The sequence below is a fragment of the Zonotrichia albicollis genome, chromosome Z (assembly GCF_047830755.1).
Source record: "Zonotrichia albicollis isolate bZonAlb1 chromosome Z, bZonAlb1.hap1, whole genome shotgun sequence".
Taxonomy (NCBI): domain Eukaryota; kingdom Metazoa; phylum Chordata; class Aves; order Passeriformes; family Passerellidae; genus Zonotrichia; species Zonotrichia albicollis.
The window spans coordinates 5602629-5618850 of record NC_133860.1 but is presented as its reverse complement, the minus strand read 5'-3'; the positions used below and the strand labels follow the sequence as shown (position 1 = coordinate 5618850).

Sequence of the window (16222 nt, the reverse complement as noted above, 5' to 3'; positions counted from 1 at the left end):
CTTAGTAGTATTTTTTATTTTTAACTGGAAGTATTTCTCTGACTTTGTTAGTGTGACAAGGAAAAGCCTCTGGCCATGCAGAAAATGTGTCCATTAAACCCAATAAGTATTTATATTTACTTCTTCTTAACTCAGAAAAATGTCCTTGTCATTAATATCTGGTACTACTTCCCTGGTTTGGGATCCAAAAAGGCAGTCTTTTGTAAAACTGTGCATTGATCTGTAAGCAGATTTTAAATTTCAGTTGTCACAGTCCCTGTCAACCTAACACTAAGTAGCTGCCTTAGCAAACTGTCTACTGTACCTTCAATACCCCAATGGGTTTCTTTATGTTTGTCTTCTGCAGTTTGGCTCATTATTGCTTGAGGCACCCTAACTTGTTGATTTCTTGATACCTACCACCCTTCAGGACCAAATTAGACATTTAAGGATTTTGCGGAATGTTTTCATCATAGTGTTCTGTGTGTGATTTGGAAAGGTTCCCAACTTTGGAAAGAATTGCCAGCAAGATGCTTTGTTCTGCCTCCTCTCCAGCAGTTTTGTCTGCTCATCAGTCTCCTGGGCTTGTGTGAACTGTTGAGCTTTGCAGTGCATTATTGCTACTTTAGCAGGAAACTTGATGCTCCCAAAGCTGTCCCTGTTTGATTGGAGATGCTGATTCCTTACAGAAGGATTGAGGAACACAGCAGGGTTCAAGGCAGTAGCTGTCTTTAGCACCATATCTTTTGTTCCAGGAGTACCCCCTGTTACTTTAGGAAAACCAGTGAGCTCCTTTTTGCTCTACACCAGACATTACCATGTGCAGCACACATAAACAGACACATTTCTTCCCATGTGTTTTCAAGTCTATTCTATCAACCAGGACTGTGCTGGCTCCTGCTCTCAAGGGCACTCTTCATCCCTTGGAGACAATGTTTAGATGTTCTTTTAGGAAATATGCTCTTTTCCAAAGGGTTCTTTCCTGCATTCCCAGTCTTTGAGATAAATATGGATTTATTGTACAAGGCAAAGGCACTCATGTATGAATAGTGCAAAGGGATCAGTCAAATCTGGTAACTCCAGAACCGGGGTTGTCATCAATGTCTTTTTAAGCTATGGAAAGGCTGTTGGACTTCCCGGAGGGTAACACCTCATGAGATTCCCTTCAAGGTTCATACAGAAGTTTTTCCAACAGTCCACAAGTGGGGATCCATAACAATCACAATCCAGTCATTCCCAAAAAGGGACACTGTTCTTTTCCTTTCTGTCTCCAAAACTACACTGCCCCTTTGACTGTGGCAGCCAGGAAACCAAACATGGGCACACGTGGATATGGTCTTGAAGACAAAGAAAATATTTTGTGACATGGAAAATGAGCTTTGCATGCTAATATTCAAGCCATTCTCAATGGCATGTTTTATTCCCTCTCCCTGTTATGGATTCTGTGTTGCCAGCTGACTGAGATCAGGAGTAAGTTTGGATAAGGGGAAAATGTAAGTCAAATGATCAGAAGCTGAGTATAAAACATTTCTCCAGATGTGTCAGTAATTTCAATGGCCACCTGCAGTCAGCACAACTGTCAGCCTGGAATTGTGTTCATGCTCCTCCCTGGCCTTTCCATGTGTGCTCCTCCTGCAGAGCACCTGGGGGCCTGGGCATGCTGCTGGCTTGTTTCCCTTGAGGAGACTGGGATGAGGAAGGTCAGGGGGTTGTGACAAAGAGATGACATTTGAGTGATCGTGTACGTGCTGGAAGCCTCACAGACTGACGGGCCCATGACAGGATGGCCCAGAGCTGTCAGGGCTGCGCCTTGGTGACCTGGTTAGAGGTGTTGAGCTGCTCCTTTGCCTCAGAGAGAGCCAAGTGCAGCACTTTTGTTCAGAAACACTTCATTAGCCCTGCTTTGCACAGCTGCCGCTACTGGGGTTGGTGGGGTGCCCCTTTCCTCACTTGGAAATGAGCAGAGTCAGTGATGGGACAGGGCAGGGCATTCCCTACCTGTGCCCATTGTGAAATCCCTCTGCCCGGACTGTGTCGTGTCCTGCTCCTCAGTGACATCCCGGCCAGCCTGGCACATGGAACCCCCCGTTTCCAAGGACACGTGGCCATTGTCACCGGCACAGGGCAGGACCGCTCAGAGCCTTTGGCGGCTGCAGCGAGAGCGGGGGTGTCAGAGCCACAGCGAGTGTTTTTCCAACTTGGCTGGTTGCAGCACCCGTTGTTCAAGAGCCCAATCCACCCACGGCGTGGAGGTAATGATTTACAGTTCTGTGCAGGAAGGGTGGCTCAGGGACAAATTCACAAAGGCAACAGCGCAACAACCAGAACATTTCAGTGTTTATACATTTGAGCAAAGAAAGGAATTAGTGTTCATTGACTCTAAGTTTCCCTAATTCTCTCCAAAATGAGTATACTTTCTGCTGTTTGGTAATGACCCTCTCCCTTCTTATGCTCATTAGTCTGCATGCCCAATCTCCCCTTATTCACAGTGAGGTTCCTTGCGTAAAAAGCTGGAACGGCCTTTTTTCCCTGACAGAGCTGATTCAGCACAGTTGCTGCATTGCCTTTATCAGATAATTCCTTCTTTCAGGGGTTCTGCCAAATGTCCTTATGTCCATAAATTCTACTTTCTTTGTGTCCACCATGAGTGGTGCATCCCTCTTCCCAGGCCTTGCTAACCTGCCCTGTGTCTGAGGTCACTGAAGCCTGTCAAGCCTTCCACCTCAACAAGGCAATTCAGCCAAGAAGTCGCCTGCCTTTCCAAGGCCTGGCCATCGCTTCCAGCTTGTTGGCTAGTTCTTGTTTCATGGCAATCATCTCCCTTCTTGTTGATGAGCCTTGGAAGCCACAAAGGACAAGCATCCAGGAACACATTTTCCTAAGTAGTATTCTGCATTTGCAGATTATTCAGCAGGATCAGTGTCTGTGTGGGAGCTGGAGCAGCCGAGGCAGAGTGGGATGGCGGAGCTGCGGGCCTGGGCAGGATCCAGTGAGTTCCGCAGGGCCCCAATCCGCACTGCGTCCCACAGGGTCCCCACCGGCACTGCCATGAGCGTCAGGGTGAGCCAGAGGTGCCAGGAGCAAGAGGTGAGGGGCAGGTGTGGGGCTCTGTGGGTTGGCAGCGGGTGGGGGCTTGGCCATGATGTTGGTGTCAGGTGCTGCTGAGCCCGCGGGAGCTGTTGGACAGGGCTGGGGCCCCACTGGTGCTCCAAGGGCCCCTTTGAGGCAGCTGCCCGGGGGGAAGCGACTCACACGGATGACACAGAGGAGGTGTCTGTGGAAGTGGGAGATTGTCTGCAGGAAGTGGTTCTCAGGTAATGATAGGGAGAAGGTGCCAGTGGAAGTGGGAGGTTGATTTCACGGTTGCAAGTGGCACTCAGGGATGATACAGAGGAGGTACCAGTGAAAGTCAGATATTCTCCATGCTGTGACACTCAGGAAATTCATGCTCTGGACATGGCTCATGGCCAAAATGCATGGATTTCTCATGGTTCCCAGTTTGTATGGAACTCACTGAACACGTAAGGGTAAAGGAAACTGTCTAAATTTTTTTCAAGTATTAGGAATAGCCATTATTTATTCCTAGCTGTCATGCATAGTGGAGAACTGCAGCCACATGCACCTCATCTCAAATCTTTTCTAATTATTGATACACTTTTTGTAAGCATAGAAATTTATTTTCATTTCTTCTTAATTGCGGAATTCCTTCCATAGAGTAATATTTTATCTTCTATTGTGTAGTGATGTCTCCCTCCTCATGGTAATTAGTCCACAAGTTTCAGTCCATTTATCATGGCTTTTAAGATTTTATTTCAGCCAATTTTGCCTTCCAAATTAGGCAGATGGATGGCAGTAATTGTTTTTGTAAAAAATATGCTTGTGTCAATAGACATCTGAGTGATTTTGAGTTCCAATGGGACATGTCATAATCTGTACTAAATGATGAGTTCAGCCAGGCACCCAAATTTTGTAATCTCTGACTAACTTAGGATGAACTATTTCCTATAACTTAGAATAAAATATTTTACATCTATGGAAATAATTGCATCTAGAGCTGAGGAAAAGAGAAAGGGTTTTGGGGCCTGTTACAGTTGAAATTCATCTTTTTGCAGTTGAAGTTATTCTTGGAGCTGACTCCAGGATGTACTTCCTTAATGCCAAATAAATCCCAGTGTCAGGTGCTGCCCTGACTTTCAAATCCTTTGTGCCCCTCTCTGGATTTTTAGCTTAGCACTGACCAGTTCACTTGTACTCAGGCACTTGATTTCAAGGGAAGCTTGTGCCTATAAATTCCAGCAATTGGGAAAGGATGACTTGCTACTGGAGGGCTTGGCTGCATTAGAGGCCAAGTGAGGGTGGATCTCTCAGGGCACTTTTGTAGCCGGCTGCTTTCAGAGGGAGAGCTGTGTCAAAGCAGCCCTTTTTGACGCTGTGACAGCAAACCTTTGCAAATACAGCTCTTGTTAAAAATGGAGGGCCTAGTTAATCAGCAGTAATGAAGATTAGGCTGAAGATTTTACAGAAAATTTCTTTCCCATTTTAGCCAAATACCAGCGAGGCGTCGCACAGTGGAAGTGCACAGGTTGTCAAATTGTATAACCCACTTGGAGGTATGGTTGGCTTTCATATTTTGCTCAATGTCCGTAAGATTTTCCACTTGGTAATTCATTTTTGCAGCATATTCATTGAAAAGGGGATCTCTTGTGTTCAGAGATCTCAACCTGGAGGTGGTTTGGCCTCAGGTCAGACTTGCAGTCACTTGTCACTGCATTCAGTCACTGGTTTGTTTTCCCCTGAGAAAGCCTGCCTGTATGTTGTTCCCGTACTGCCTGATGGGTTGGAATTTGGAGCATGGAGGTCAAGATTTTTACCGTCTTATGCACTTAAATTCACAGACTTGGAAGTTAAGGTTTTGGAAGACCTATCAACTGTCTTTAACCATTGAAATTTAATTGGGAAATGGAAAGAAAATTACATTGAAGAAGTTGCATAGAGAATTTCCTATGTTCAAGACCGAAACCATACTTGATTGAATTATTTGTCTTGGTCATTAATAAGTGAATGTTGCCCCAATACTACCTTGGGCTCTTCTCAAGGAAATTGAAAGGAATATATTGATGTCATCTTGCCCACGGATTCCAACATTTCCCACAAAGCACAATGTGCTTAGGAGGTGCCATTTGTATTGATCTGTTCTGAGTGCTGTTTCGCCAAGGAGCCTGGCTCCAGGCAGACACCAGGTGCACATTCCCCTTCCAGGCACTCAGTGGCACTGCCTGCAGCAGTGAGCTGAGCCAGGCCCAGCCAGCTGCCCTGAGCAAAACAGGCTTTGACCTGGCTGTGGCTGCAGTCACCTGCCTGCAGGGACATCCCTGCCGCTGCAAGTGCAGCTCTTGCTCTGCCTTAGCCTAGTGCAGAGCATTTTTGGGCAGCATGGTGGTGGCTTTTTGGAGAGACAAAAGTTGACTTCTGAATTTCTCATTGGGGATGTGCTGTTTTACATTTCAGTGATTTGTGTGATTCTTGGTGGTGATCTACATAGATCCTAAGGGAATATTTAACATTGAGTTACTGGGGTGTGAGAACTGGCATTAGAGAGTCAACTGGAGAATTTTTACCACATCTACTTTAGGCTGGCACAAAAAATCTCAGGTGAGACAGGTCTGGTTGCTGGTAGAGTCCAGGGTACCTTTGCAACATGCTCCATACAGGACCAGTTAGGGACTAGGTTTTTTCACAGAATCAGAGAATATGTGAGTTCAAAGGAATTCCACAAGGATATTCAAAATCAGCTCTGTCCCCAAGACATTTTAATCAACTCTTTTGCGTTCTGCCAACTTCCCATTTGACACTTCTTTTTCTGCTTTCCTTTCCTTTGGGAAAACAAGCAGATGTGAGAAGAGCCAAATCACACACTTCATGTCCCGCCCCTGAGGAGAAGAGAACAAAGCCCACGAAGCCTGCAGAGAATGAACAGAAGCCTTGCAGTGCTGTTTATCGGCGACCCTACAGGGACAGGGTGATTCATTTACTTGCTCTGAGGACTTACAAGAAGCCAGAGTTACTTGCTCGCTTGCAGAGAGATGGAGTCATGCAAAAGGACAAGGGCACCCTTGCCAAGATCCTTCAGCAGGTGAGATGGTGGAGTTTGTGCCAGCATTATTACCACCACACTCTTCTTTTCTTCCTAATTGTCACTTGTTCCTCTACTCTTTAAATTGCATCTGGACAAATAAGTTTGGAAATGCTCCCTGTTAAAGTTTTTCCATCAACTTCATCCAGAGGTCTCAAGCTGCAGGTCCATGTGACAAAAAGAAAGAAAACTTGAAAATTTTGGGGCATTGTTGTTTTTCTAGAATAGCTGGCAATGAGTAACACTTTGTAATGTTGTTGCTCCTCATGCCTTATTCCATTCTCTTTCTTTTCTGTGCACTGTTTAACTGCTTCAAGGAGTAACTTCACAGGGGTTCCTTGATTGTGTGAAATGGTTTATGACTGCACTTAAAATTTCCTGGAAGAAGTTCCAGGGCAGAGGAGTTCAGGAACTGCAGAGGCCAGTATTTCATTTGAACACAGTTAGTGGCCTCTCTATAGTACTTGACTTCTCTGGGATCTGTGGGGATTTTCTTCCAGGGGTGTTCCAGGCACATCCTCCATGATAAAGATGGTAGCCAAACTTTGAGCAGAGGGTTTCTTTGCTGTCACGTGGTTTAAATATTCCCTCTTCTTGGAACTCAATTAATCAATAACTTCTCCAGTGGTCCTTTAAATTCCACTGGTATTTGATTTTCACAGCCAGCAAAAGGATGCACATGCATTGAAAGATGCAATATTTCTCTCATTCCCTTTTCAAAATTCCCTTTTCCCCTAGAGTGTTGCTGAATTATGCTGGCATTAATATATCAAGTGGGAACATTTCCTCTTTAGCTAGGCAAACAGTGTCTTGGAACTTAGTCAAGGGAGGAAAATTCAATACAGTTTCGGTTGATCCCACAGTGACTTTTAAGAACTCATTCCCTGAACCTGGGAAGTTTGTTGCTAGGTTTGCCCAGGGCAGTGGCAGGCTTTTTCATCCTGAAAATATTCACAATATTACGAGGGCCATGTTCTGCGCTCCCAGCTGAAGTAGCCCATTTAGATTTCAAGTTGATTATACATTTTCAAAGCTCAGCTCCTAAGAAGGCAATGGATGGAAACATTTTTCCTGTTCCATTGCAAAGTTTGACGAGATTTCTGTGGTGTCAGTGTGCTGTAGGAGGTGTGAACTGCCTCAGGGTCCAGGTTTGCATTCTGAAAGTTCTGTGTGAGCAGCCCTGCAGCCTGATATGCCTTGCTCAGGCTTTTGTGGACATCAGAGTAAGTGGGGCTTTATTTTGTATAGGTCTGAAATGGACAGTGTGAGCTTGCTGAGATGTGGTACACACACCCTTGCTTCCCTTCCAACACAACCTGAGTTCAGCTTTGAAGAAGTGAATCCCTGATTCTGGGTATCTTTGTTACTTTTACATTTCTTTTTCTGCTGTGGGCAGACAGGCATCAACACAGACCCAAATTATGAATGTTTATCATATTTTCAAGAAGAAAAGTCAAAGTTGTGACAGATGTTAGTGGTGTCTTAGATGAGTTATTCAGTGTGTTTGAGGGTTCAAATTGATGGAGACTTTCCCAATGGGCTTTTCTGTGGAACTCTGAGCAGGTGTCAGGGGATGAAGTCTAAACCTGCACTTTTGATATCAGTGGTCTTCAGGTTTTACTACCTCAATTTACTTTTTGGAGGTGACTTTGTATTTGTCTTGAGGAAGGTATGATCCTCAATTCATTTACACCTGGGCATGTGCGCATTGATTAATTGAGACAGAGTGCTCACAAGCAGCTGTTCAGGACCAATCACATTTCTCTAGTTTGCATGCAGCAAGCATAATAAAGATTTGTTTTCCTACACGTCTGCCTGTAGGTAGCCAAGTGGAATGCAAAGGATAATTGCTTCAGTCTGAAGGAACATCTATTTCAAACCCTTCAGACTGATTGGCCTGGCTACACCGAAATAGACAGACAGAAGCTGAAGTTAATACTTTCTCGGTAAGTTCAGTCACTCAGAGAAAGGAAAAAAGAGAAATCCCTGGTTAATGAAGCTTAGACTGTGAGAATATGGTGCCTGGCCCTGCACAGGACACCATGAGAAGCACAGCAGGTGCCCAAGAGTGTTGTCCAAAGACTTCTTGATGCCTCCTGCAGTGACCATTGGCCTGGGGAGCCTGTTGCAGGGCTCAAGCACCCTCTGGGCCATGAATGTTTTCCTGATATCCTGCCTAAAGCTCCCTGAACTCAGCTTCATGCTGTTTCCTTCAGTCCTGACACTGAAGGACTCTGTTTTCCCTGCAAGGAGCGAATTTGGACAGTTGATACTTAGGCTTTGTAACATGAAATATTGGCCCATCCATACAGAAAATCAGCTCCATCTCAGAACACCACCAACACCAGTCAAGCGTTATCTCCAGGGCCTTCTGAGAGAGATGCTGCAGTAAGACCAGCTCAGGTATTTTGTGCATTTTTAACATTCTGGACTGTATGGTAAATTTTAGCAGACTTGCTGGTGGTGCAAGATTGTCATCTGAATGATGTGCAGGACCTTCTCATTTGGGGAAGCCTTTGATGGAGCTCCTGAAGGGAGTGTCTTTCTTCCAAAGAATTTTAGCTACAGTCTTGAAGTAGGACATGCTGAGTGCTAAGATGGGAATGTAGGAATGAGACAGAGCCTTTATTTACCTGCAGAACTTCTGGTTTGAATGCTCTTTTTAGTGTGGAAAGATGTGTGTTCAAATTGGCCCAGTTCAGAAATGCTGCTTTTCCAGACTGGGAGCAAAGTTTGATCCTGATCATATAAGTTAATGAATGAATGATTTTGTTATTGATGCAGAAACGGCCTCTGGCTTCTGACTGTACCAGTCCTGTGACGAGCAAGAAGAGGAGAATTGGCCACCAGCCCAGTCCTGTCCAGCCAGCAGCTGGTGGCCACTTTTCTTCCTTCCTTCTGCCTTCCACATCTCTGTTCTCTTCGGACGTGTCTCCAAGTGCCGGCTCTGTTTCCCCGTGCACCCATGTGGTGCAGCAAACAGAGAAATTTCGGAGCTCCAGCATCCCAAAAACTGCCAGGGAGCAGAAGGAGATCCCCAACTCAAGTGGGGAGAAAAATGAACTGGGGAGGCTGAAGCAGTGGCACCGCCTGGATTTCGATGAAGGTATTGATGTGCTGGTTTTCCTGACTCCTGTGTGGATAAGTGTGGTGTAAAGATTTGGTAATTCAGAGAAGCTTCTGCCTAAATTAAGGTGCAAGCATGACCCTTTTCCACAGGCAATAGTAAAAATGTTATTGAACAGGAAACGCAAGCTAGGGAGATAGGAATGAGAGAAGAGAGGCAGGGGAAGGGGAAGAGAGAGACATCAAGTGGGGAGATATCATCACCACATGGACTCTCTGTTGTCCAACCTGTCCTTCTTAACCCTTGGTCTTCTCAGTGGTGGGGGTCCCCAGGTCTCTCTGGAGGTACCACCTTTATACTGTCCAAGATTCGAGGATTCACAGGGTGGTCACAGCTTGTTCCCACATCTTGGGCTAGAAGCCATGCAAGCACTGATTTTCCTTACCCACAGTCTCTACAGTGGAGGTTTTTGTCTGGTGTCTTAATTTTAAACCCTCACCTCTGTTAGGCAAAGGCTTTGTGCTTTTATTCTTGCCAATTGTGCTTCTCTCAAATTCCTGTTGTGGTGGCTTATCTTATGGGAACATCCTTCTTTGAAGGCATTCTGAATTAGTTAATTGTGCTCTTGCTTTCCACCTTGTGGAAAGGGAGATTTGAAAGTCAGCACTGGATACACGAAGGCACTGCTCTACATTACTGCTATACCATTCTCTCTGCTGGATGGTCATGAAAAATCAAGACTTTTTTATTTTTTTCCCCATTATATTACATTGTAACTCTTGGTTTAAAAGGTAAAAACAGCAAAGCCCAGAACTTGTGCTGCTGGAACCTTCTCTAAAAGTGCATGGATTTTTAGAAATTTTCTCTCAAAGTAGTGCAAAACCAATCAAGAACAAATGAATTTGAAATAGATTTCTTTGGGGAGAAGCCGGTTAAAAGGAAGAGCCAGACACTAGAAGCCAGAGGAAATGGATTATTTTTCTTTCCATCAGGTTTCTAGTAAAATGCCAAGTGTTGGCTGAGACTGCACTTTTTCAATCAGCAGATTTTCAAGACTGCATGATGAAGGCAGAAACCTGTCACACATGTATTGCAGACTAGTTGACTGAAACCTGTCAATCAAATCTCAGGGATTCCATGGTTGTTTGTTGAACTCAGCCTTTTCATGGAAACTTCAAAAGCTACAAAACGCAAGCTGTGGTTTCCTGGAGTTCTACTTTGAACTGGGCTGGGAGTTTCCTCCCCATCCTAGCTGCAGAATTTATTTTTTCAAAAGCTGTGGAAGTGGTACAGACTGAAAACAACATTGAAAAGCTAAACAGAAACACATAAAGAATGCTTGATTTCTGATGACAGGGACACACCCAGCAGGGCAGAGTTCAGTTGCTTTGTTAAATCTGGGGATTGCCTCCTTTGGAGTTTGACCTTGCAAATTCCAAGTTGGGTTCAGCCTGGAGGCAGGTTTGGAGTGTGCAGATGCCTCTTGCGAGTGGTGGTGTGCTTGTAGAAACAGGTGCTTTGAGATGGCCTTTCCACATTTCTTCTGGACATACACACGGTGCCTACAAACTTTGGAATGCCTTTGGAAGGATTTCTGCTTGAATCTATAAACACATGAGCAGCTTTCTTGAAGAACCAGTTCCCAAACTCTGCCCAGCTATGAAGGAAAAATATGTGCTGTGTTCCAAGTGGGGGCTTAGGATGCTTTCATATGGACTGAGCCATGAGAGGAAATGCACTTTTGGAAATGAAATGCTCACAGCAAAGCTGTTCTTCCAAGTTTTATTGAACATACTATGACTATTGGTATTTCTGTCCAGTTGTATTACCACTTTTCCACTTCTTTTTATACTTCTGCTATACAAAGGAAATCAACAAAAGCAAGTGGACGATCACACAACAGCTCTTTCCTCAAGAATTGAAGCTCAGGTAGCTTAGAAATTGTCAAGAATGGCTGAGTTTTAGCAAAATTACTTTATGTAAACAACGGCAGTGGAAGCTGATAAGGAATGGAAAGGAATATGTGGGAATTTTATGCTTGACACAAAACTTGAAATAGAAAGCCGAGAGAGATTTCCAAGCTCCTGAGTATTCCTTCCTGTTTCAGCTGACTTTTTCTTATGGCAGTTCTCTTTATTATCATGGTAATTCTTGAACATTTCTTTGGAAAGAGGGCTTCAAGGTTATGTGTGCAATGCTTCCCAAGAGGCAAAGGGCAAGTCACAAATGCAGAGCTGTTTCCTGCCCCAACCTGCCACATTAATGAGAAGCACTGAGTTTTGACTGCAGGATATTGGAGTCTTAGTGCCAGTAAGCCCTATAGAATGGAATTGGCTTTCCTGCTGACATGGGTGCAGGCTCTCATCGGAACTGTGGGCCTCTGGAAGCAGCAGGGAAGTGGGGATAGAAACATGGCAGTAAAAGAACTTCAGCTCTCTTCTTTCTTTTTTGTTGGAACCTCGACGTTGATTTCTCTCAAGCTGTTGTCTTTTGAAGCTGCATAATTTTCTGCATGGCTGTGCAGATGGCTGTGCAGATGCCGCCTCATGCCTTCAAATAGGAAAAGCTGAGCTGGGGCTAACACTGTGGGAATGCACAACCTGTAGAATACAGTGGCCATTCCTTCTATCTACCTCCCAGGCAGGGCTACTTTGGAGAAGGTCTTATGTGCCCTATTGTTAAAAGTTGTTAATGCTTCTGAGTAATTTGCTATGAGAAGAACACTGAAGGACTTTTTCAAGACTATCCAATGGGGTTCTTTTGAACTTTTGAAGACCTCCTGATGACGGATGTCAAAATTCTGCTTCTCTGCAGGAGCAAGAAAAGAGACTTCCATTACCTCCACATGCTCTGCAATAAGCGACCAACCAGACTACTTGAGGTGAGCAAAGTAGCCGTTAACTCTTGCAGCTTTCAGTGGGGTGCAGTGTCCAGCTCTTTCCTGTGGTGAAAGGATGAGTTTGAGCAGATTTATTTGGGCCTGGAAAGCTCAGAGCAGAGATGAACACGGAGGTGGGTTAGGCCCAGACGGACTCTCCCTTCCTGCAGTGCAGTTGCACAGGCTCAGCTGCAGCAGTGGTGCTGCATCCCTACATTGAATTTGCAGTGCAGGAGGGGAGGGAGAAGTGTGTGTGGTGAAACACTGGAAATTGCTGCCAGCTTGTGTGAGAGCAGGGATGTTGTCAAGGGCAGTCAGGCCTCCTGCAGCTCTGGGGCTCTGGGGCAGCTGCGGCCTTTGGAGCGGGCACGGCAGGGCCCTGGCTCACATTGCGCCAGTGCCTCCCAAAATGTAGCAAGGCATCTGGAGTTTTCTTTTCAAACTCCTCCTGCACACTAGTCAGGTGTATCTGGGATGCATGCTTGGCACAAACTGCTGTCTGTCCTGGGATTGAACTTCATCCTGTTGAGGATTTACTGCTTGTAAATATTAATCTCTGGATGATTTGAATTATATATTCCCATGTGAAAGGTGTTTCTGTGCTCCAAAAAGAACAAGATCTTCAGGCCCAGAGGAGAAGAAGTATTGGTGTGAGAGTGTTGGGAAGTGGGATCAATTCTTCTCATTGCCATTTCAATTGGATTTGTATCTTGAGTTTGATAAACGTCACGCCTGTTGATGTGAGGGAGAAGGGATTGAAGAATATTTGACTCCCATCAGTGTCTTTAGGCATTAATGAATTTGCCCTCTTTAGGAGCAGATGCTGTTTGGGTAGTAGCTGTAGTTTCAGACTGATATAGAGATTGTTTTTGTGGCTGTGTTACAAATACCTCAGTTCCATGGTCAGTGATGCAACTGCTGTCCACTAGAAGAATCAAATATTATCATTAACACTGCTTTGGTGTTAGACAGTAAAGAATGTAGCTCAAAAGTCCAACTCTGTGCACTCAACTCCATAAATGCATTCCCTGACAAATATGTTTTAGAGATGTATTGTCACAAGTAAATGTAATTAATTTAAGCTTTTCCTACAGAGGAAGAGATAATAATTTAGTAATGTATCTCCTCTTCCTGAGGCTGCTGGGTTTGTTTGTCCTTTGACATTTGAAATTAAAGGAAATGTTTTCTAAGTGTGCTTCACTTACTAATGAAGAAAACCTCCACAATGTAAACTATTAGTAACTAAGTGTCATAGAAATGTGACTGATTCCTAGAGTTACCTGACTGCATTCCCTTGAAGCACATGAGCTTGAAAGTAGAAACTGTCAGTCCCAGAGCATCAGACTCAAAGCTTGGGTGTCTGTGTTTGGCATTACCCTGTGCTTGGTGTAATATTACACATGTATTTTTTGGACTAGAAACATACTGGAATGTTCTCTTAGAGTTCACGCATAGAAATGCATAGAAAAAACGCATAGAAAAATGGTCTCATTTTTTCCCATTAGAAAATACGTAGCCATTGTCTCCTTGGAGCAACGCCAGCGCTACAAGGATGACTTCCATGCAGAGTATGAGGAATACCGGAATTTACACTCTGTGATTGACAGGACCACAAAGAAATTCAGACAGTTTCAGGAGCAATGGAAGTCTCTGACTCCAGGCTCTGAAGCCTATCAGGTAAAGAAGGATAAAACCATGAAGACTGGTTCATCATCACGGCAGTGTTTTTGATTCCCTGGAACTGCTCAGTGAAACAATGGGAACCTGCAGAATTGGCATATATGCTCAGACACTGCTTGGGCTGGTTCTGATTTTTGCAAGGCCCTGCCCAAAAGCCCCCGTTTGAGCTGTCTATGATGAAACAGAAAGGGAAGAGGTGTCCCAAGCAGAGTCTTAGAGCATGGGCTCCTTCTGTTGGCTATTGAGAGGCTTAATTGCAGATCTTGGGTGGTGCTGGTTGAGGGAGATTTGTTCTTGCAAATGTCCCAGAAGAGTGGTGGCTGACAGAGAAGAAAATGTCTGGAGTTAGACTGAGTGAACTTTTAGTGTTTTACCAAAGTTTGCATTTTATGCTGGTGAAGAAACATTCCTCATGTTTATTTTCTTGTAGAGGCTGCATCATCAAATCCTAGCAGATTATCAGCAGCTACAACAGGTACGTGAGACACCAGAGCTGCAGGGCCATGGTAACTGCTGAGTCTGCCTCAAGGCTTTTTTAAAGCAAAGGACATGAGAGTGTAGACTCTGCAGAAGAGTTTGCATGCCCTAATTTTGCTTTCTCCTTCACAGGGTAGCCCCAGCTACTCTGAAATGAAGAGCAGGTGCCAGTACCTCCACAAAAAGCTGGCCCATATTCAGAGGCGCATTTCTGAATATGACCAGCAGTGAGTGGAGTCCTGGCACCAGACATCTGCTTCAGCCTGGTGACATCTGCAGACCCCAGATTTTTTATTTCAACTAGAAGATTAGGTTTTAGGATTTTTTAAGTTAGTATTGAACAGTAGGTTATGTTAGCACTGAGCCGTAGAATATTTCTTAAAATCTTGGATTAGTTCAAAGAAGTTTAGTTAGTTTAAGAAGTTGAAAGATGATAGTGTTGAATGTTAACAATAAAGAACTCTCACTGTTTATAAGTCCTTCTCTCATTGTTGCTTCTATGATATCTGGAGTGGATTTCTTCTGTCAATTCTGTTCTTCAAGTCTTAAGTTTGTCCACTGAGATAAATTTATCAGTAGAGGGTGGAAGCCCACTACCTGTACTATGAAGTTATGCACATTTTAAGAATCGATTTTGGCTGATGGAAATTCTTTATAAGTTTTGGGGTGTTTTTTTTGACCTTTTTCTTGTTTATGCAAAATCTTTGCCTAAGTGGTGAAAGACATTGAAGTTTGGACAAGTCTGTCAGCAAATCCCTTTGTTTTGGAGGGTTACAGAGGAGTGCACATGAGCTGCTCTCAGCTGTCATCTGAAGCAGCTCTCAAAACAGATTTTAAGTCATGGCCTTCCCTTGTCAGTGAGCCAAGGAATATATCCAGATCTTTGCAAGAGTTTTGTAAAATACGTAGAGTGGTGTTGGAGTCAAGGTACTTCAATGGGTTTTAAAGAGAAATTGCGTTCAAGTGGCCCTGTGGAAATGCTGTCCATTTCTTTGCATATTTAAACCAGTCTGTCTCAACCAGCCTTTCTAGAGAGACACAGATCTTGATTCTTTTACAGATCTCTGGGAACTTGGAATAAAGACCTTTTCCTAAGTTTTCTGCCATTTATTTTTTAGCTTAAACGGTAGACTTGTTACCAGAAAAACCTTAACCTTCTTTTGGGGAAGAATATGAAATTGTCTGAGGCAGGAAAATGTTTGGGAACAATCACCGGGGCCTTTGAATGCCCCTTTCTTCCTTAGAGAGGATTCTACAAATTCTCAATTGTCTCCATGCAATGATGTTAATTCCCTACGTGAGAGATTTTCGAGTGTTTTCTGATTGAACACCTGAGCCATCGTTGCCCTTCTGTTCTCCTTCAAGGGAAGTTCATTAAAATGTCACCTCTTAAGCCCTGAAATTTGGGTCCATTTTTGCCTGGGTCAGGGGTTGCTGCTGCAGCTCTGCAGCGCAGCAGCCCCAGGAACGCTGCTGTGGGGGACATGGGGTGAATTGTGCTGGGGAGCCTCCCCTTGGCCTGGTGGCTGCTGCTGGTTGACAGAGCATGCAGGAATGCTGGTGGTGAGGGTGGGCTGAGAGTGAGGATTTTTCATACTTACCCCTTCATGACCTATCTCGCTTTTTATGGAATTTCTTCTAACTAATTTTACACTGCATAAAGAAGTTATATTTCCATGCTTTTACAAGTCTAATCTTCATATTCCCGGCTGACTCTATTTTCCCTTCCAGTTTCTTGTGTGTTGGGGCAGGCTGCCCTTTGGGGAAGATGTACGAATGCACTGGTCCCATCCCCTTTTACTTCTGGAAAGGAAGTGTTTAGGAGTACTTGAAATGGTCCTTTCTACTTTTCTTTAAGTGGCTTGTTACTGTGCTTTATGACATAAGACACAGTCCCCAGGTTGATTAGAATATACCTGAGCATCCAAAGTTCTCAGGGATGCTCATACCCAAAATTTCTGCAGAGATGAGAGTACTTTTTGCAAAGAAGGTAAAAAGGGACCTAAAT

General features: G+C 44.3%; 1 protein-coding gene across 2 annotated transcripts; it reads left to right on the top strand.

Moving 5' to 3' along the window:
• The first annotated feature begins 5385 nt into the window (after window positions 1–5385).
• LOC141727201 (uncharacterized) lies at window positions 5386–15988 on the top strand. Of its 2 annotated transcripts, none has more exons than XM_074533312.1 (5): window positions 5386–6112; window positions 8897–9218; window positions 11994–12060; window positions 13563–13734; window positions 14168–15988. In XM_074533312.1, the coding sequence occupies exons 1-5, from the start codon at window positions 6071–6073 to the stop codon at window positions 14252–14254; spliced, it is 690 nt and encodes a 229-aa protein (XP_074389413.1). In that variant the 5' UTR covers window positions 5386–6070; the 3' UTR covers window positions 14255–15988. The 2 variants fall into 2 exon arrangements, 1 of the variants encoding a protein (XP_074389413.1); XR_012578247.1 differs by adding an exon at window positions 7934–8058 and having other exon boundaries at window positions 5402–6112; window positions 13563–15988.
• The last annotated feature ends 234 nt before the right edge of the window (window positions 15989–16222 follow it).